Source organism: Humulus lupulus, chromosome 5, assembly GCF_963169125.1.
Source record: "Humulus lupulus chromosome 5, drHumLupu1.1, whole genome shotgun sequence".
NCBI classification, from domain to species: domain Eukaryota; kingdom Viridiplantae; phylum Streptophyta; class Magnoliopsida; order Rosales; family Cannabaceae; genus Humulus; species Humulus lupulus.
This window is the reverse complement of record NC_084797.1, coordinates 203,157,652-203,180,680: the sequence shown is the minus strand read 5'-3', so window position 1 is coordinate 203,180,680 and position 23,029 is coordinate 203,157,652. Positions and strand designations below refer to the sequence as shown.

At 31.3% G+C, this 23,029-nt stretch overlaps 3 protein-coding genes across 3 annotated transcripts; 1 reads left to right on the top strand and 2 right to left on the bottom strand.

Moving 5' to 3' along the window:
• Positions 1 to 469: 469 nt before the first annotated feature.
• Positions 470 to 1,200, bottom strand: LOC133779869 (uncharacterized). Its single transcript, XM_062219768.1, has 2 exons — positions 1,176 to 1,200; positions 470 to 1,119 (listed from the first exon to the last, which is right to left on the bottom strand). Exons 1-2 carry the CDS (start codon positions 1,198 to 1,200, stop codon positions 470 to 472), a joined length of 675 nt encoding a protein of 224 aa, XP_062075752.1.
• A 3,444-nt stretch (positions 1,201 to 4,644) lies between these two features.
• LOC133779868 (ankyrin repeat-containing protein BDA1-like) lies at positions 4,645 to 8,133 on the top strand. The gene is made up of 5 exons (XM_062219767.1): positions 4,645 to 4,709; positions 5,243 to 5,332; positions 6,827 to 6,916; positions 7,023 to 7,644; positions 7,795 to 8,133. The coding sequence occupies exons 1-5, from the start codon at positions 4,645 to 4,647 to the stop codon at positions 8,131 to 8,133; spliced, it is 1,206 nt and encodes a 401-aa protein (XP_062075751.1).
• A 3,999-nt stretch (positions 8,134 to 12,132) lies between these two features.
• On the bottom strand, positions 12,133 to 12,564 carry LOC133779866 (uncharacterized). The gene has a single exon (XM_062219766.1). The coding sequence runs from the start codon at positions 12,562 to 12,564 to the stop codon at positions 12,133 to 12,135; it is 432 nt and encodes a 143-aa protein (XP_062075750.1).
• Between the last annotated feature and the right edge of the window lie 10,465 nt (positions 12,565 to 23,029).

Genomic DNA, 23,029 nt, shown 5'->3' with positions numbered 1-23,029 from the left:
CAAGAGTATGCATTACATTTTTTAGTAATAAAGTATTTCCTGAGGTAAACTTAAGCTCCACATTCTCAATCCCAGCAACAATAGTGGTTTGGGAATCTCCCAACAACACTTTCTTATCATCATCAGCAGTGTATGTTTTAAACATAGCTCGATCATAGCAGACATGGCGTGAAGCGCCAGTGTCTATCCACCACCCATCTGATGCACCAATAAGGTTGATCTCAAAAATCATAGCTGTAAAAGCTTCTTCAGTCAAGTTAGCCTGCGGAGCAGTGTTTGACTTGTTCCTACACTTGCGTTCCATATGACCTGGCTTGTTACAGTTGTAACAAAGGAATTTTCCTGAGTCATTATGTTTAGGTTGAGGTTGCTGCATTCTAAGTTGGTTCCTGTTATGGTTTCGACTCTGATTGTTGTTTCGAGGAGTGTTCTGGTTGTTACGGTTGGAATTTGAATTCGAGTTGCAGTTCTAATTCTTAAAATTTTTGCCATTGGGCTTCAGAAACGCAGGTGTGGACTTCTTGGGGTTGCTGTTAGAGACAACAAGCACCTCTTCTTTCTGGTCTTGTTTCTTTGCTTCCTCGTTGATATGAAGGTGGATGATCAAACTCTCTAAGGAAAGTTCCTTAGTCTTATGCCTGAGTACATTTTTAAAATCCTTCCAGGAAGGAGGAAATTTGTCAATTAAAACAACAACTTGAAACTGTTCATCAAGAGTCATACCTTCTGAGATAATCTCATGCGTGATTTTCTGAGTTTCGTGAGATTGGGCTTCCATAGATTTATCGTCCACCATTTGATACTTTAGGTAGCGACTAACAGCATATTTTTTAGTCCCCGCCTCTTCTGTATCATATTTCTTTTGCAGCGCCTCCCAAATTTCCTTTGTTGACTTGTCTGAATTATAATAATCATAGAGATCATCAGATAAACCGTTAAGAATAAAATTCTTATAGAGGAAGTCATTTTCAACCCAGGAGTCCAATTCCTTCTGTTTCTTCTTGCGTTCAGTCTCTTTGTCCTTGTGGGTCAAAGTTTCAGAGAAAATTGGCTTCAGAGCAGTGAGGAAAAATACAACCTCTTTATGGTTGGATAAAAGAGCATCTTTTGTTTCCAACGCTTAAAGTGCAAATCCTCAAAACGAAATGACTTGTTAATATCAATAGAGGAAAAACCAGAAAAATCATCAGTAGTAGCCATAGCAGAACAAAACGTCTTAAAATTGTTATTTCTGAATTGAAATAAAAATTGGAACGAATTACCGATAAAGTTTCTGGCTGAATCGTCGAATATGTCGCTCTCTTTAAGACATTTCGCGGCTCTACCCGAAGTGTGCACGGTAGTCTATCAACCACGCCGTCCCCAGGATAAAACAACCATTGTATACGATACCTCTCTGCACCGAAAGGCTTCACTCTCGTACACCCTCAAAAGCTCAGAGAAAATTCAATTTTATCAGAAGAGAATGTTTTTCTGTAAAAAGATGTATTCTCCCGTTATTCTGATCTGACTTATGTAGAGAAGTCGATCTCAATAAAACGGTTAGAAAACATTTATTCAATCGTGGGAGGAATTATTGTGGTCATATGCAGTTAAAACGGATCACGTTTACTGCTTCTTAATAAATCGTTTTAAAATTAATTAATAAATAAATAATATTTATTTTATTAAATAATTTTTTTTCAACAAAAAATAAAGTACGACACCACACCACCCGCTTAGCTCGGTCGAATGGACGGCGGCGGCGCACGCGCACGTATAGTGGTCAAGTGTGCGAGTCCTCACCCATTCACATAAAACTAGGTTCCCCTTGGGACACACCCCAGTACATGACACTTACATCTTATATACACTCTTAGAGGAATATTTCAAATCCATGTGAGATTTCTCCCATATCACACACAAATATACTTTTTCAATTTTTAACAATTCACTTTTAACTTTTAACAAAAAAATTCCAACAGACCAGCATGCGGCCTTGAATTCGAGCATTGACTTAGTTTGTCCACAACCTAATAATGACTTGGAAATACTAAAAAGGTTAGATATTAACTATGAAATAATACTTTCCACATCTTATTAGGATAAACTTCTCCATATATAATATGTACACACAATTGAAGTTTATATTTCAACACTGAGTATATTGCCATACATATAAGTCAATGCGTTGGAGTATTTAATTGATTAGTAAGCTAGATAAACTTTTTGTACATGATAATATAGTGTTTATTTACTTCTAGTCGAAAATTACTATAAATTTTTAATTTGGTAATTTTTCTTGAAGAGAAATATATAATGACATTATAAAGTATTGATTATATTTCAGTTCAACAGTATAGTTAGGTAACACATTAATATACGAGTAATGATATGTGCACCCAAAATATACACACAAACATTACACACAGTGATGTGACAGTTTAGCCTAATCAATCACATTTATTAAAATTGAGACCCATTGTTTTAAAAAGCAGTGATACGTCATTGTGTGTAATGGTTGTGTGCATATTTTGAGTGCACGTATCGTTACTCTTAATATATATACTAGTTGCAAATAACACATTTTACTTAATTTTATTTAGAAAATGTATTAATTTATTTTTATAATATTTTTTAATTATTATTTAAATTTAAAATAAATAAACAATGTAATATATTGTAATATAAGACATAAACCTATTATAAAAAATTAAACTAAAACATTGTATTGACCACGTTTTTCGTGAACTAAAAACAAGAGCAATTCAGCAAAAATAAATAATTAAGAAAGAAAAGATACATAGATACATAGATTTTTTATGTGGTTCAGTAGTTCAACCTACCTTTAGTCCAGGATTCACTTTTATTTATCTGTTTATGTTAAAGCTTTGAAAGCAATTTCACAGAATTTCTGTGTATAAGAATTGAGCATAGTCCTTAAATTGATTATGATCCAGGTTATTTATAGGCATGGTTTACAGAATATTCTTCCCTTAATTTTAGGGAAGTTACAAGATATCTAATTTGAATTTAAAATACAAATGAATTTAAAAAAATACATTTAAATGTATTACTTAAACAAATATGTCCCTTAAAAATAGGGTTGTTTACACATGGTTTCAACTAAACCCATAAGAGTGGATTTTTAACTGCATACCCGTTACTCCAGCACCCTTTTGAATCTGCTTCATGTTTCGAGCTCACCATAATGTGAATGCCGCTTCCTTCTGTCATTCTTCCGAGACTAACCTTCAGAGCGAACCCTTGGCTTGGAGCTCACATTGCAGGCTCGAATGCCAGTAACATGGCACATAGGGTGTGATTAATTGTTTGCACAAGTATTCATATTGTCTCAAAACTTGGGGTGTTACACATTGTTTATAGCTTAAAAAAGTATATGATATTTTTAGATATTAAAATATGGTGCATTCTAGTTTTAAAGTATACTATTTGATGTCTTTTATTAGTTTGAAATGTAGTGTTCATAATAATTTAAATTTTGGTATTTTTTTATGTTTTGATATATATATATAATATATAATAATTCTAGTTTTAAAATTAAATACTTCTTTTTCTAATTTTCTTTTAGAAAAAATATTCAGTATAATTAAATATTCAAAAACTCTAAATCAAAACTATGAATCTAAAAGTTTATTTGATCAAATTTTAATTATTTAATTTAAAATATTTAAAGCCAACAAAAAATTATATATAAATATATATTATTTAGTTAATGGTTTGAACAATTAAAATAAGTAGTTTCTCATTAAAAAATGACAAAATAAATAATCAATAAACGAAACAAAAGAATAAATTTAAACACATAAATATTTTTCGGTAACATAATTGATAGAATAATTTAAATAATTTAATATGGAAAATTAAAATATGTGATGAGATGTTATTATTGCTTATTTATTACTTTTTATTTTTATTTCTAGTTTATTTATCCTATTTAGATTGTTTTAATTTTAAGTTTATTTATCTTATTTGGATAACTTTAAAACTAAAGGTGTTATAAAACTATAAAAATAAATGTTAAATCTAACGGAAACAAAAAATTTCTGTTAAATTCACATTTATAATATATAAATATAGGTATGTGTGTGGTAAAGAGATTTATTTATTTATTTTAAATAAAAGGCCTAACATTATATTCTTGCATTAAATAGCATTATCTTATTTGAAAATATTGTATGATATTATTATAAAACCTCTAGACAATACATATTATTGTGTGCTACTACTACCAACTACCATAGAGTTTAATTATGTATATATATTTTATTTTTCAATTAGACAAAAAGTAATATAGTTATATTGCATACTTTAGAGCACTCTAAACCGATACTCTACTCCATCTTTTAAAATACCTTACCAAAACATTAATTTTTCTATTTTACCTCTAACTTTTACATTACATCATATATCAACTTCTTAATATTTTCTCTCTACATTATTTAAATATTATATTTATAAATATATTTATTAATTAAAATAATTGAAAAATAAGATAAATAATAATAAAATAATTAATTTACAAATATGAGAATGAAAATGACTAAAATAATAATAAAAATGTTTGAAGGAAAGGTAAACCTTAGCTACATATGAAGTTGGAAATATGATGAGGTCAAATAAATGAATGGTTTAGTTTATCCAATGGAGTGTGTTTTTGAGGAGTTTGAGCTAAATTTTATAACTTTAGCTATTATAAATCATCTATTGTGAGTGCTTAGCAATTTAAAAAGGGTTTATACATTTTTAGACCCTGTGTTTTTTCTTATTGCCTGTTTGGACCCTGTATTTTGACAAATTACTTTTTGGACCCTATGTTTTGTAAAATGGTTAAAATAGAACTATAAACCTGATTTTGGTCAATGTTTTCTCAACTAAAATCACAAATAATTTACCAAACTAACAATTCAAAACAAAAATAAAATCATTCTGCTTAAAACTGTGTTGTTATATTCAATTTTTTCTTCATCAAAATAGAGTTTAGGGTTCTATATTTTAACTATTTTACAAAACATAGGGTCCAAAAAGTAATTTGTCAAAATATAGGGTCCAAACAAATAATGGGGAAAACACAGGGTCCAAAAATGTATAAACCCATTTAAAAATGCTTTTATTATTACACCAGTACTAAAATATTTTTTCGGATCTAGTGGGAAGTATTATAATTTTTTATGGCACAGTTAGAATAAATCATTTAAATGTGGGTAATAAATTATTACTTTTTTTCTTTTTCTTTTTTCAGAGATATGTCAGATGATACTAATGTTTTGAGTTCCAATGCTGATTCACTTTCACCACATCCTAGCAACTTGGTAGAACATGAAACTGAAAGGTATTATTATAATTTTGTATTATAATTTTGTTTTGTCCAACATATATGGAGAATTCTCTTATAGGGACTTCACTTTAAGCAGATGCTTCACTTTAAGCTCTATCGATAGGGCTCTCAGTGTTCTCAACCTGTGAATAGTTTTCGGCGCGATTTTTTTTCATGACCGTGTATATCGTAGCTATTTAGAGCATCCTGTAAATTTTTCAGAAAATTCCGAATAGTTTATAACATCGAAAACTAGGTTCAAACATGTTGTTGCACGCGTGACTAATTTTTTTTATACGCATGGAAATCAACATGTTTGAACCTAATTTTTGGTATTGTAAACTATTCGAAATTTTCTGAAAATTTGCAGGATGCTCTAAATAGCTACAATATACACGGTCATAAAAAAAATCGAGCTGAAAACTGTTCACGAGTCGAGAAACACTAAGAGCTCTACCGGTAAAACTTAAAGTATATATATGGAATATTTTTTCTCAATCATATTATATTTATATATATTAAAAGAAAAAAAGAAGAGGAAACACAATAAGTTTAAGAATAAATTACATTTTTGCCCCCCAAACTATGACCACTATATGATTTGGTCCCTCGAATGATTTGCAATATTAACAATTCCCCTCGAACAGTCAAAATTGCTAATTATTCTACACATGGTAGTGCCACATCAACAGTCAAAATGCCACATCATCAATCTATTAGCCACCTAGGACAAAATCTAACAGAAGTCCAATATTTTCAGTAACGTGCATAGTTTGGGGATACAATTTTTAACATTGTGAATCATTCATGGGGCACAATCATATAATGATCATAGTTCGAGGGGCAAAAATGCTATTTATTTTAAGTTTAATGGATCTAAAATTTATCTAAATTCTATGTGTTGAACTGTGCCTACTTGTATATACATAGATCGTCTTTGATAAACTGATATCTATATTTTATTCAAGTAGTGAAAATAGGTTTTTTGTGTAGTTATAATTGGGCTATTAAAATTTAATTTGATTTGTACAAATTTTAATGCGAAATGTGATATCCATCATTTTAAAAAGAGAATTGCTAAGAATCACTACTCGTGCCCAATACCACAAAAAAGTGATATACTGTTATTGGTGCAATCAAATATCGAATCTCACATATTTGAATTTAATATGTATTATAGGGTATCGTTAACTAATCATAAGTATCACTTTGATGTGTGGTGTTGGCAATTTAAGGTGCCAAAAAGCAACACACTTTTAAATAACATCTTATTCTTACTATAATGCCTAATTATTACTATTATAAAGCTAGATCCGGATGGCTATAGTACTATGTACGAACTACCATATAGAAATAGAAATAGCATCTTCTTAAATTTTTCCTCAACGCAAAGATTGTAGTTATTTTAAAATTTACCAGGCTTTTATTTAATTAAGTACTAAATTAATAATACAAATTTTAATTATGTGGTAAAAGAAATCTGCTTCTGTGAGATAGTATTATTTGCAGGGAAGTATCGGTTGATGATGCCGCTGTTTTGAGTTCAAACGTTGATTCACTTTCAGCACAACCTGATGATAGCTTGGTAATAAATGAAAGGTGAAAGAAAACTGCAAGAGGAATTTAGAAGTAATTATTGATTAATAACTATTAATCGTGATTAACTTATATATTAATTGTTACAAATGAAATGGAGGACATGCAGTACTATGACCATAAAGGAGGAGTTGGAAGCCACTGCCCGTGAAGGGGATATCAACAAGCTATACAAGTTAATTAAAAGAGATCCACATTTGTTGGATCGAATTGATGCCATACCGTTCGTGGACACACCTATGCATATAGCAGCATCGTTTGGTAAAGCCTCATTTACTATGGAGATAATGAGGTTGAAGCCTTCATTTGCCAGAAAACAAAACCATGATGGGCTGACCCCTATGCATCTTGCACTGAAAAAAGGGCGAATTAGGGTGTTGCGTCGACTTATAGACACTAATAGTGATCTTGTTCGTGTCAAAGGAAAGGAAGGCAGAACTGTTTTACATTGGGTGGTTGAAAAAATAGATCAAAACACCATAAGTTTTGACATCTTAGATCAACTTTTATCTGCTTGCCCACAATCCATTGAAGACGTGACCATTTACATGGACACCGTTTTGCATATTGCTGTGATTAAAGAAAAATTTGATGTTTTCGAGTTTCTCATGAAAAGGATTTTAAGAGCCAAACACAAAAACTCAGACTTTCAAGAAAAACAAATTCTGACCGGGAAGAACAGAGAAGGAAATACTTTGCTACACGTTGCAGCCCTGAAAAATTCTCCCAAGGCAAGTTTTCTTAGCCAAATTAAACTTCCAAAAAAAAAAAATTATACAACCTAATTTTGAAAATGTATGTAATGTTTTGATGCACATTGTACACATGTTTGATTACTCATATTTTAATTAATTTTGTCGGATTATCTCCTTAATTTCTAGACCGTGAAAGCACTGATTAAATGTGGCGTTGATGTAAATGCCAAGAATTCAAACGGAGATACGGCTTTAAAGATATCAGAAAGCCAAGACCCATTGCTAAACGGTAACATTCAAGTGAGAAATATTCTGCTTAAGGTGACAAATGCTTCGTCAATCTCCTCATCATCAGCTTCGACACTATTCCTTGACGATGATGAAGATTTAATGTTATCACCTCTTGAACGTTGGAAAATATGTATAAATCGTTACAAAGCAAACATGTCAAACGACATGAAGAGTGTACTATTCATAGTTGCTCTCATTATTATACAATTGTCACTTATCATACCACTGCTTTAACTAGTGTTTGGCAACACATCCATGCCGCTGCTGCTGCTTCCAATCGGGGGCCCTTTTGACTACTTTTCTGGTGATCTACTTCTTCTTACTTCCTGGTGTGGTGGTGTTAAATTTACATTAGTTTATGCTACTGCTGTTGTCACCCTATTTTCCATGTTGTGTACCAAACTACTTATTCCATGTTTTATTGAATGATGAGAATTAATCCATTTGCATTATTCATGTAGTTATCTTATTTTGTTTATAATTTGTTGCTGTTGGATTAACGTAATTCATTTCTCGAAAACAAATTGGGATTAGAAGAGAATATTCTATGATTTTCTTAACACCATGTTTTTGTTTTGACAAATTTCTTAACAAAATGTTGATGTTCGCTTTTTAGGGACTTTTAATCCCAAGCTTCCTCTTAATTATTTATGAGTTTTTAGCAGTACTGCCCTTGAGTTATGTATAGATTTTTCTACTCTAGCTACTTTAGCCCCTGGGATTTTTTTCGTAAGCAATTAGATCCTTAATAAGTTTATTAACTAGTGTCAATTAAGTCCCATTGTTTAGCCTGCTTAATTTTTAACAGTAGCAGATGAAAAAAATAAGAAAAAAGGTTTCTTATAATTTAATAGACAATAAGAATAGAAAAAATAACTTTAAAATATTTTAAATAATAAAAAAAAGTAAAAGAAACATTTTAATAAAAAAATCAATATGTTCTCTATCGTTCTTCTTTTTTCACTGTAGCTTCTTCTTCTTCACCGTTGCAACAAACGAATATGGCCGACCGACTTTTAATAGTAAAACTAAACTCAGCTCCTAAACTTCTAATCACCATAACATGATCTTCTAAGTCCTAAAGCATAACCAAAGTGAAAACCCAAATTATAATAGATGGACCATTGTTCACCATACTTACATTTTTCCATACACAAATTAATATAAATTTATGGTAATAACTTGCAATCCTATACACCAACCAAAATACCTTTCCCTCACCCAAAAATTTTAGTCCAAAATAACTTGAAATCATCACATTCTATAAAGTAAATAAATAAACAAATAAAAAGATCAACGGAAATCAATACAAAATTCACATGTAGAAAAAAATTATAAGGAAAATTGTTGTAAATACACAACAAAGAACTCAAAATAAGCAATATTCAAACTCAAACAACAATACTATAATAACAAACAAAAAACAAGTAAAGGAAAGAGAACCAAAATTTATACTGATTCAGCTAACAATGTGTTAGCCTAATCCAGTTCCTCCATGAAAGAGATTCCACTATAACAAGTATCTGTTATAACCTATAATTAGCAAAATCCAGAGCAATACAAGTCACCAATGGTGAATCACTTCTGTGTAGAGTAGAGAAAACTTTTACATGTATTACTACAAAAGTATTTTTAAGAGTTGCATTGCGAGCCCTAAAAAAGTTTTTAGGGCATGGCCCTACGAGTCATTTATTTAAGAACCTTAAAAAGTGAAGATTTTTAGGGAAGAATTTTTTAAGTTATGCGTTGTGAGCCTTAAAAAATGTTTTTAAAGCTCACAATATGTGTCCTAAAAGATCTCGTTAAGTACCTTTGGATAAAGATTTTAGGGCTCTCTTCGCGTGCCCTAAAGAATTTTTTTATAGGGCGCACAATGTATGCCCTTAAAACTTATATTTAAAAATTTTAAAATATTAATTTATATTTATTTTAAATAAAAAATTATGATTTAAATGAAACATTTATATGCAAATTTTAAAACTTATAGATTAAAATAACAAAACTTATACATTCAATGATATAGTTACAAATAAAAAAAAAACAAATAATTCAAAAATTTACAAATAGATAGACAATATAAACTAGAAGAAATTCATACTTATTAGTACAATAATAAATAGCATATATAGCTCAATTGACTAAATTAATCAATGATAATCAACTTTTCTCTCCATCTCTTTCTTTGAATGAACACCTCTTCTCCACTTTCAACATTAGAATAATCAACTCTGGCAACATCATGACATTTTTTTTGTTATACCTTTACCAATGATAGAGCTCTTTGCAACCTTGCATAATAAGATTAGATCAATATCATACATAATAAAGATGAGTACAGAGTGAAACAGAAGACAACAAAACTCTCTAAAATTCTTGTTGTCACAACGTGAGCCCTAAGCTGTGACAAATTTGTAATATCCATAACTTAGGTGGTCAAATGTCAAACTTTGACCCTTGTTGGAAAATAGTTTTTATAAACGATCTTTTAGTTTATATTAAATAGTACTATAATTATAAGTCAAAACAATGGAATAGCTGTTGTAATTATATAAAAAAAAATATTAGTGATAAAAACAATATCATTTATCATTATACATAGAACAATAATATCCCCACAGTTATATAGTCAACAATCAATTAAATTTAATAATTCATAAAACACCCAAAATAATACTTAGCATCCACCATTCCTCATTCCTAACTATTACATAGCTAATTTAGATATACCAATCATTAGGTTCCAAATCAAATACATCTATAATGTTGAAAAGATAAGACAATGACACTAAATAAAAATAGGCTAAACACATTGGCTCCATCAATAATTCACCTTATCCACATTCGTGTCATTAGGTTCCTCGAATGAGAGAGATATAGGGGGTGAGCTTATATAAAGCCCAGTAAGAAAGCAACTAAAAACATAGGACCCAGAAGTTTAATACAACTCCTGTATGGTTAGCTTTGAAAACAAAACATACATCATCATGTATAAACCAAAATAGAGAGAAACCACAAATAATCACAAGAGCATAGCTACAAGTGCACATCACACCGTCCACTAGATCCCTAGTTCCCATTACCCACCATAAAAAAATTGACATCCTAAATCGGGTAGCCGGACCTGATAACCACCACAAGGGGGAGGCTCAGAACACTTCATGTATACATATGCTAGGTCTTTACACCTACAGGTGAGTGGACATCTGATCTACCTATGATGACAAAGAGTCTAGGTTGTAAAACAACAACATGCACAAATCATGATCATAGAACAGAAAACATGCAGATTAAGTTTTCAATTTTTCAAACATTTTATAAATATCAAAATTGGAACATGTTTAATACAGTTCAATATGAGTAAAATAAGTCTAATAGTCAAGTTAAGTCCCTACCTCCTTAGAATTTTCATTCCGAGCCCAAAGCGACACTCTTAAGCTTAACGATCATCCCATAGTGATTTAGTCCAATTCTAATATCACGTTTTTCCTACATGCACCAAATGAGAAAAAGATTATCATCATTGCATTCTCTATTCAAAATCATATCCAACAACATATAATATGACCATATTTAAAATTTCAAGTTTTGAAACCTCACCCAAGTGGTGCACAATAACGGTTGGTGGTGGCAGTGAGCAGTGTACCGGAAACATCGACGAATATATGCATGACATATATCAAAATGACAACATCGGCGGGTATATCACATTCATGCGAACCATCAGTTCAAAAAGTGCTCAGACTCGCCGGAACGTCGCTGAAAAGTGGCAGAGATACCCAAAATATCGCCATAGAAAAAAGACGAGTTGACCAGAATGGCTTAGTGGGTTTTGTTCCTCTCTCCATGCTAGTTCCAAAGGTACCAACCACTTGTCGAGGAGTGGTCAAAGTTGGCTGGAAAACAAAGTCAAATTTGACGGACCAAAACTTTGACTGACTATTCTGAACAATTGATGATGTGTTGGGTAGCGCCGCTTGGTGGTTGAGGTCGCCGGAGCAAGGCAAATCCAATGAGCTGCCACATGTCAAACATGGTCGTTGCAGAAGGTTGGGTCTTTGTGGTGGAGAGAAGAGAAGAGAAAGGGAAGAGAGAGAGAGCAGTCGCGGAAAGAGAAAGAAAAAGAAAAAAAAGAAGAAAGAGTCATTTGACTCTTTTCACTTAAAGTGGGTCCCACCCATTAAAAAAATATTGTTTAGTATTGTTTTTCCTCTGATTCTTTACATTCTTCCCTCCTTAAAGAAATTTCGCGTCAAAATTTTCAAAGTACAATCTCAAGCTGAAATTAAACAAATGAGGATACTTCTCATACATCTCCGACTCTAACTCCCAAGTAGCCTCGTCTTCTCTATGATTCCGCCATAAGACCTTGACTACTGGAATCTCCCTGTTCCTTAGCACCTTTAACTCTCTCACCAGGATTCTGATAGGTTGTTCTTCATATGTCACGTCCTCCTGAAGAGGGATAGCCTCGTACTCAATGATGTGCGATGGGTCTGGAGTATACTTCCTTAGCATTGATACGTGGAACACATTGTGAACATGCCCTAACTGCGCTGGTAAGTTCAATCGATAAAAGACCTCCCCAACCTTCTCGATAACCTCGTAAGATCCAATATACCTCGGGGCTAGCTTACCCTTCACTCCAAATCTTATCACACCACGCATAGGAGTATCTTTCAAGAAGACATAGTCACCAACCTCAAACTCAACTTTTCGTCAGTGGAGATCGACATAATTCTTCTGACGACTTTGAACAACCTTAAGTCTCTCTTGGATGTCTTTGAACTTCTTAGTGGTACTAGCGATAATTTGAGGTACAATTATGACATGCTCATCTAGTTCTGCCCAACACAAAAGTAATCTGCATGGTCTCCCATATAAGACCTCATAAGGAGCCATGCCTATACTGGCCTGGAAGCTATTATTATAAGCGAATTCCACCAATGACAAGTGTTCTCCCCAACTACCCCCAAAAATCCATAATACAAGAACGAAGCATGTCCTCCAAAGTTTGGATAGTCTTCTCAGACTGCCCATCTCTTTGAGGGTAGTGAGCGGTGATCAAGTTAAGTTCAGTTCCTAAAGTTTTTTGCAATACTCGTCAAAACCTTATGTAAATCAAGGATCTCTATTAGAAACAATGTTGAAAGGCAACTCATGCAGTCAAAGTATATTACCCACATAAAGTCAAGCTAGTCTAGAAACCTTATAATCCTTCCTAACTAGAATGAAATGAGCAGATTTGGTGAAACGCTCGAGAATCGCCTGGACAATGTCATGCTTTAATGGTGTTAATGGTAATACCATCACAAAGTCCATCGTGATCTTATCCCACTTCCATTCTAGTATAGGTAAAGGTTAAAGCAACCCTGAAGGTCTTTGGTGCTCAGCTTTAACTTGCTAGCAAACCATACACTTAGCTACAATGTTAGCCACATCTCTCTTCATACCTTCCCATCAGTATTGTCTTTTCAAGTCTTGGTACAACTTTGTGCTTCCAGGATGTACATCAAATTTAGACCTATGAGCCTCGATCATAACAGACTCTAAGATCAAGGATATTTGCAACGACCAATCTTCCCTTATGGTATAAGAATCATTCGGCATTTACTGTCCATCCATCTAACTGATCACCGTTTTAGATTCGATTCCAGATAAGTCTCAATTTTTCATCTTGCCACTAAAATTGCTTAACTTGCTGAAGTAGCACTGGTGTAACCACTACGTTTGAAACACAAACGATCTATTTTCCTTCATAGTACTCACGACAACAATTTTCCTATTTAAATACATAAAATAATAAAAAGCGTAATTGACTTATATTAAATAAAGTAATTTTGTAATAACGTTTATAAAAACAATTTCTAATTTCATTATAGAAAAGAAAAGAATTTTTCATTTCCCGTTTTCTATTTCTCTCCAATTTCTCGTCTCTGCTCTCTCTCCCATTTCTCCTCATCGATCTACACCACTTCGCCATCACTCTCACAATCTGATGCTCTCCTTGGCATGGGTAAGTAATTCAACCAACAATTTTGATATTTTGGGAGGTTGATGAAGCTTTTCACAACTTTGTTCTCAGAAGATCGACGAGACTTCTCGACGAATTTGATATATATTATGTTCTTTGACTTTAAAGTTTAAATTAATCACTATTCTCTGTTTAAGTCATTTGACGTTTTGTTAATATAATATGGCAAGTAGCTAAATCCCTAACTATCTATAGTTCAATTTCACCATAGAGATTGAATTTTTAGTCATTATACATTACTCACAAGAGGCCTAATGGCTCTGCTCTGCATTTCATTGTTTCATATGTGTTAGATTGATTATTAATGATCGTCGGATTCTTGTTCGGGAGCACAAGGTAGCAATTTCATTTTCCTTATTGGATTTCGATTGATATCCTTAAATGTAATTGAATTTAGTTCCATTGTTTGAATAGTATAATTTTGATAAAATGTGAGCATGAGAAAAGTTAGATTAAATAATAGGATTGGAAGTAGGTGTATTTTTTGGGAGTTCTTTGTTTAAGTTATATTCTTCAAATTGTTGTATTTACAGTGCAAGAAAATAGTTTGATAAAATATCTCAAAGATATATTGACTTGGAGATAAAGTAATAGTTGAGGAAGCAGAGAAATTGTTTTGAGATTTGAATATGTAGTTGAATATAATTTAGGATATGTATTTGACACACCTTTGTGAATATATGGAGTAATTTGAATATGTAGTTGAATATAATATAGGATATGTAACTGACATGACTTTGTTAATATACAGAGTGATTAGTGCTAATTTAAGAATTGGTTTTCAGCTTTGAGGTAAAGTGTCTTGAGTCTGTATTTTTTGTTTCACTGATATTACTATACCTTTCTAAATCTAATTAATATTACAGAGAGAAGAGAGTTATGTATATAACGTATGCAAATATATATGACAGATTCTTAGTTTAGCTTTAGCATGGATTATAGAATCACTATATTTAATAAATAAATTCTTACTGCTTGTAATGAGTACACGACAATAATATATATTTTGGTGAGTAATTTTTTATCTTCTTTTTATTTATGAAGGAAGAAATGATTTTATTTCTCATGATCACATAATAGAAATTTGATTATGAAGACTTGCCTTTTATCTGAACATCACTCACAACTTTTCTAAAGATTCCTGGCACAATATTTGCAAGCTGGACTACTTCATTGATAACCTGTCCAATATTATGTATGTATATATACGTGCAGATGAATATAACCCAGAAATGAAGCTATGAATTACTCAGAATCACTGGATGCTTTAAATAAAAGTAATAAAGTAATATATAATATTACTCTACTTTGTTTTATTTTGTTGAACCTTTGATCTCTTTCATTATCTAAATCAAGTCTCTAGTTATGATTATATTTGATGGTTTTTATTCTTTGTTTCAATGCTCTATTTGACTAGACGTTTTGGATTCTTAAATGCAAACTGCAATTAAATTATTCTAAAAAGATGCATTTATCCAAATTAAGTCTCTAGTTATGTTACAATTGGTGTCCTCTTTCTAAGTCTCTAGTACCTACCAAGCTATGAAAAAAGGCTCAAAATTAATGAATTTGGACTAGTACTGTCAATCCAATATTTCTATAGAGGATTTTGTTAGTTGACAACTAATGGGGCTAAGATTTTATCAAGCAAATCAAACATATATAGCTAGTTCCAGATATTACATTGGCAGTATAAACACATTAGCTTATGTTTAATTAAGCTATCTATGACTTAGAAACTAGATAACATTATATGTGTCTTTCATGTTTTGATAAATATTAGTAAATCATTTGTATAGTTTACCTTGTTAGACTTTTGTTATTAAAATTGTATTCCCCGCGTTGCATACATTCAATAGAGTTTATTTCCAAACTTTAATGGTAATGCTATGTAGTGCACCAATTTTTTTTTTTATATTATTTAAATTTTTGTGATTTATTTGATTTAAATGTTAAGTGTGATGAATTGTTTTATTTAAGTGTTGTTATTTTATTTGGTTGATTATTTGTTTTATTTGATTGTTTATTATTTTATTTAATTGTTAGAATTGTTTGGTTAATTAATTTAATAAGTGAATAATTGTGTAACATGTTATTTTACTATTAGTGTTACATTTTAATTAAGTGTGACAATTGAGGTAATTATGTGAGCTACGGTGGAATGCACTAAGGTGCATGATAGATAGTAATGCACCCTAGTGATTTAGTGTGTGCTAGTGCATGGTAGCATGGTACACATGTGTAGATTTTCTACACACTTTATATTTCCTTATTTTAGATTTTATTTGAGTTAATTTATAAAAAAAAAAGAAAAAAAAGAAAAGGGAAATAGGGTGTTTGGGCGTGTGAACCTAGTGGGAAAGGAATTATTTCTTTTAAGTAATAAAAATCAAAAATTGAAGACAATAGTTATTTTGGGGATAGGCATGTGATCATTTTTATTCCTTTATATCTATTATTATAAAAGAAAATAAAGAGAAATTAAGAGAAAATAAAATGGAAAAAGGAAACTTACCATTTTGTGTTGGTGAGGCTTTATGAGAGAATAATGATAAAGGGGAAAGGAAAGAGGAGAAGAGCCATTTGCTCTTGTGGCTGCCGTGACCTAGAGAGAGAGAGAGAGAGAGAGTGGCGTGTAGAGAGAGAGAGGGAGGAAGAAAGAAAGAAAGAAAGAAAGAAGGAGAAGGTGAAGAGGAACCCATCTTAGAGTATGTTCTCTTGTTTTTCTTGTTTGTATAATCTCTTTTTATTGATAATATGTTATTGACTTGTTTTATTGTTGTGTGTGTTTGGGTTCTTTCTTCTCCTCATGGTGGTTTTCCAATAAAAACCCTAGGCTTGAACAAGGGTGTGGAGTTTGGGTATTGATCTTATTGTGTTCTTGATTTTACAATCAAGAGAGGTAATGATCTTTTCTTAGCCTATATATTGGTTTTGATGGGTTGTTTTTGAGGTTTTGATGATGATGCTAATGGTTGATTATGATAGGGTTGATGATTATGATTTGTATATTTTGAGAGTATGATTTGTTTTAAAAGGGTTATGCTGTTGATTTTTCTATGTATAAAGATTGATGGTAATTTATGAATGCACATATGGAGATTTCGGCCTAGGCATACCCAAGGATGTTCTTGATATTTTTGTGTGATGTTGTGTGATTTTCAATATATTAGATCCATGTTTTAGGACCTATGTAATATGGGTAAGTTGATAATTGGCAATCTTGATAATTGGATCCATGAAATTTTGATAGGATGCATGTTATATGGTGAATGAATAAATTATAAGATGCATGAAAATAATGATAGAAACATGTTAGGTTAATATAAGGCATATGTGAATATGGTGCTTATGAATTACTATATGTTATTGTTATTGATAGTGTTTTGTTGGTTTTCATGGAATAGCAAAAAAATGGTTTTAAAAGAATTCATGTGAATATGTTGGTGATATTAGAAACATGCATATAATAAGAGTATGATGAGGTTTTGGATATGTGTGATTTTATGTGATTTTTGGGATAAAAGTTGAGTTTCATGAGGAATTAAGCTTGCTGTTTTTTTTTTTAAATAGTTGAGTAAAAGTTGATAAAAAGATGATTTGCATGCATAAGTAATGTTCTTGATGTTATATTAATTTATGGAATTAAAAAGGGGATTTTTAAGTCCCATTAAAATGATATTTTACTCAATTATTTACCTACAGAATTTTTATTGAATTTTTAGAAAATATGAGCTTTTAAATTGATTATGGTGATTTTTAATGATAAAAATAGTTGCTGGAATTTTTGTAAGAAAATATAAAGTGAGTTTCACTAAAATGAATTTGATAAGTTTTTGGATTAAATTATTTTTCCTAAGTTATGGTAATATTGAAAAATAGTATTTTTAATGGTATAAATGCATATTTTGATAAGTTATGATTTTCCTTTATTTTGATTGAAAAAATATTTAGATTCTATTTATTTGTGATTTTTAAAGAAAATAAATGGTGGTTGAAAGTTTGTTTTAAAAAGGTTAAAAATTGTTATTAAATTGTCACATATGGATTTTTGTTACATAAAACTAAGTCTTAAATAATTTAAATAAAAATATATTTTCCACACTTAAAAATATATTTTTCTCAGCTCATTTGTGTAACACAATGATAAAATATATTTTTAAAGAAACATATTAAAAATAGGTATTTTAATTAAATCCAAGCTTTTTGGTAAATTCTTTGTAATTTGAGATTAATGAATGAAATTTGTCACATTTTTTATTTTTAAGCTAAAATAAAATAATTTTATAAAATAAATAATGTTTTGAGAAATTTAATCAACTTAGAAATTTTAAGAAAAATAAAGCATGCAATATATCTATTGATTTTAAAACAATAAAAGTAAGAAATGTAGAATTATCGTTTTTGAAAACGTCTTTATTACGCGATGTTCCCACGTATGCATGTTACATGCAAATCCACTTTTACGTCCAAAATTATGTTTAATATTCAACTATGTGGTTGTTATAAAACGATCATGCATGTAAAATGGGTAAAACGAGCATTATTCTTTTTGGCGATAATTGCATGTTTAGTGTAACTGTTATCATGAGTGCATGGCCCATGCACACATGAGTTGTATGGAAGGGCAAAATAGTAATTTTATGAACCTAAGAAATGTTATTTTGATTATGATATAGGCTCGTTGAAAGATTGTGAAATTCTTAGCTTGGACCTGAGGTAAGGAAGTTAGATAGATTCTATGATTTTATGCTATGAATGGTAAGACTGTTGTGTGAATGAATTGTTATGAATTATGAATGCCATAACATGATGATATGTTGAATGTGATATGTGTATGGATGTTAGATACATCAAACCAGTTACGATGTCAGATACATCAAACAGAATACGATGTTAGATACATCAAACAGATTACGATGTCAGATACATCGAACGAGTTACTAAGGACATTGAGACGTGACTCCTAGGGCGGACGCGCCGAGGTTATTCAAGGACCAGTGATCTCCTGTTTACCTCATAGGGTGACATGGACAACTAGCGTTCCATGCTCATCATGTATGCTGTATGTTTGTGATATGATGATATGTCACGATTATGTTATGATATGATGATATGTTACGATTATGTTATGATATGATGATATGTCACGATTATATTATGATATGATGATATGTTACGATTATGTTATGATATACCATGATGTTTTAGATGAACGTTAGTGTTTGTATTTGTTGTATTCTTACTTGCTTATTTGTTTGTACTTCCTTACTGGGCTTTTAGCTCACCCCCTTACTTTCCTTCCAGGTAGCAAATAGGATTTCTCTATGGCACGCGTGGTGACGTGAGGAGTTCTTTCATCATGGGGTGTATGGCGTGGGGTAATCCTATGGACGAAAAAAAAAACGATCAACGTAGAACGCCATTTTAAATTATGTTTTGTTTTTAAGAGACTTTCCTAAACTATCAGTGGGACTCAGTTATTTAATTTTTGGTTTCTTTGAACTTTGCATAAAAACCTATGTTTTATTTTAAAACTTGTGGCGCCAACTTGCATGGTTTTAAATAAGTCCCCCTGAGACTTTGATAATGAATGTTATTCATTTATAAACTATGTTATGCGAATGTTTTGTAAGTATTAGTTTAGGGCGTTCTTTACATGCTAACTCTCTTCATTTATGATGAAATTATGTAAAAGTGCATGTATGTTGAAGTTACATATGGATTCTAAAAAGGAGCCATATAGCTAGCAATATTCTAGTGTTCTGTGTGAGTGTGAATCTTTTTTACATTACTTATCTTTGATGATTAAAAAATCTGTTTGTTTTGGTTGTTTACACCAGAATCTAGCTAGGTTGTCAAAATATGAAATGCCATTATACCAAGAATAAAATAAAAAAGTTAAGAGGAATATTAATTTTCTCATTAAGTAACTTCTGAATTTTGTTTAATTATATATAATGGATAAGGAAGAGTTTTGGATAATGCCAAATACGGCAGTGGTCATCTTGAATCACCATATATGCGAAAGTCATCTTGAAGGAAAAATAAATTCTTCTTGGATTATTATTCTTTTAAAGAGATGCATTTATGAAATCCACCTTATACTCATTTCCATTATGCTTATTGGTTAAGAAGATAACATGTGAGTTTTGTTTTCTTATTGCATTTTTTTTAGGGATAACTAGTATCAAAGATAGTGTTGGAAGTGTTACTGCTTGGCTCGCCGACAAAGTTATAATGAGGTAAAGATTGATCTTACTTGTAAAAATGAGTTGTATCATATTTTTTTTGGAATTGTTATGTGAAAATATGAGATTTAATTGCAGGATTCAAAATTTAGGATTTATTGAAAAATAAATGTTATGCTACCGATTTGTTTTTAGAAAAATAACAACCAACTCATATGCGTATTGCTTATGATAATAACATGAGTTTTGTTTTCTTATTGCATTTTTTTCTCTATGTTATTTAGGTGATGAAGATAGCGACATAAGAATTGGATGCTTGCAATTAATAAGGAGATAGTATTGGACCAATGTTATAATTTTCCTTTTATTAGACTCATTAGACATATTATTTCTAAGCATAAACTTTTATTATGGTATTTTGCACTTGAAATTTTTTCATTTGGGACACTTGTATTGTATATTTTGGTTGATAAAAAAAAATACATTAGATTTATCGAATTCTAATTACATTATTAAATAATAAATTTCTTTATCAAATAAATGTAATTAAAAATAATTTGATTACATTTTGAAAATGCAATTAAATATAATAAGATAACATCTTGAAAATGTAATCAAAGATAATTAGATTACATCTTTAAAATGTAATTAAAGATAATTAGATTACATCTTGAAAATCTATTTAAAGATAATTAGATTGTAATTAAAGATAATATAATTACATCTTGAAAATGTAATTAAAGATTACATCTTGAAAGTAATTAAATGAAACAAATATACTTAACATAAAGAATCAGAACATCTAGATAATGTTACTATTGACAATATATAACACCAAAACAACGTTATAATATTCTATTTAATAACATGAAAAAATGTAATCAAATGGCAAGACTTTTAATAACATGGGCAGACTTAACACTTGCTAAAGTGTTATAAACTGCATTTGATAACACTTTTCAAGAGTTATCGTAAATATTTTTTCTTGTAGTGACTGTAATTCATAATCACCCCCCGTGATCATTCTTTCCAATCCTCAAGAGCCAAACAAGCCAAACTGCCATGAGGTTTTAACTTAATGCATCAGCGACCACATTTGCTTTTCCAGAATGATATTACAAAGTGAAATCATAATCTACCATGTACTCGACCCATCTTCTTTGCCTCAAATTCAAGTCTCTTTGAGTAAAGAGATACTTTAAACTCTTATGATTAGAATATAATTAAAACCTTGCCCCATATAAGTAACATCTCCAAATTTTCAAGGAAAAAATCACTGCTGGAAGTTCCAAGTCATGTGTAGGGTAGTTCTTCTCATTTGGCTTGAATTGGTGTGAAGCATAGGCAACAACCTTGCCATTTTGCATGAGAACTCCTCTTAAACCAGTACGAGAAGCATCAGTGAATACCACATACAGTTCATCACTATTAGGCACAGTGAGAACAGTCGCCGTAGTCAATCTTTGCTTGAGTTCTCTAAAAGTTTCTTCGCAATTGTCATCCCACATGAAATTTAAATCCTTTCTTGTTAGATTTGTCAAAGGCATAGCAATTCGAGAAAAATTCTCCATAGAGCGACGATAGTAACCTACTAACCCAAGAAAACTTCGAACCTCAGTAATGTTCTTTGGCATTTCCCACTGCAAGAAAGAATCTATCTTTGCATGATCCATAGTAATGCATTCTCGAGATATTACATGACCTAAGAATTTGACCTCAGTCATCCGGAAATCACAGTTCTCTTTCTTAGCATATAATTGATGGTCTCTCAAAGTTTGCAACACAATTGTTAAATGTTCTGAATGGTCCTCAGGTGTCTTGGAATACACCAAAATGTCATCAATAAAAACAACTACAAATTTACCCAAATATGATCTAAAGATTCTATTCATAAGGTCCATAAATGCTACAGGCGAATTCGTCAATCAAAATGGCATCACCAAAAACTCAAAGTGTCCATAACGCTCTGTAAGAAATTTTAGGAATCCTCTTCTTTATTCCGCAATTGATGATAGCCTGACCTCAAATCAATCTTGGAAAAACACTTTGAATCTCCGAGTTGATCAAACAGATTATTTATCCTTAGCAAATGATACTTGTTCTTAATTTTCATCTGATTCAATTTTTTATAATCGATGCACAATCGCAAGGATCCATCAGCTTTCTTGGCAAACAAAACTGGAGCTCCCCATGGGGAAGTACTGTTCTTGATGTACCTTTATCCATTAGCTCATCCAATTGCTTTTTCAATTCAACAAACTCTGCAGGTGCCATGCGATAAGGTGCAATAGAAACTGGTTGAGTCCCGAGAATCAAATCAATGTAAAACTCGATCTCTCTATCAGGCGGTAGTCCTAGCAAATCCTTAGGAAACACATCTGGAAAGTCACTAACCACTAATATCCAAGGAAACTTGTGTATAGGCATAGACTCATCCTCAATTGTAAACAGACTCCCATAACACTCTAAGTTTCTTTCCCCACCTATACATGCATTAAGGATAGGATTCTGCCTTACTGCATTCATGTTGGCTCGATATACAATGAAATCTCCACTTAGAGTTAAAAGAGTCAGTATTTTGCGTGAGCAATCAACAATGGTTTGGTACTTAGACAACCAATCCAGGCCAAGAATCGCACCAACTTGTCACATAGGTAACACTATTAGGTTTCCTAAGAACTTATGCCCTTCAAACACAATACAAACCGATTTTCAGATGGTTGATACTTCACCATGCCCTCCCATAGGTACACTCAACTACAACGTAGGACTAAAAGTTTCTCAACTCAAACCCAACATGCTAGCTAACATTAATGATATACAAGAATGTTATGCACCAGTATCAAATAATACATAAGCCCAAGAGTATGAGATAAGAACCATACCATCCACAACTCCTGGGCCTGTT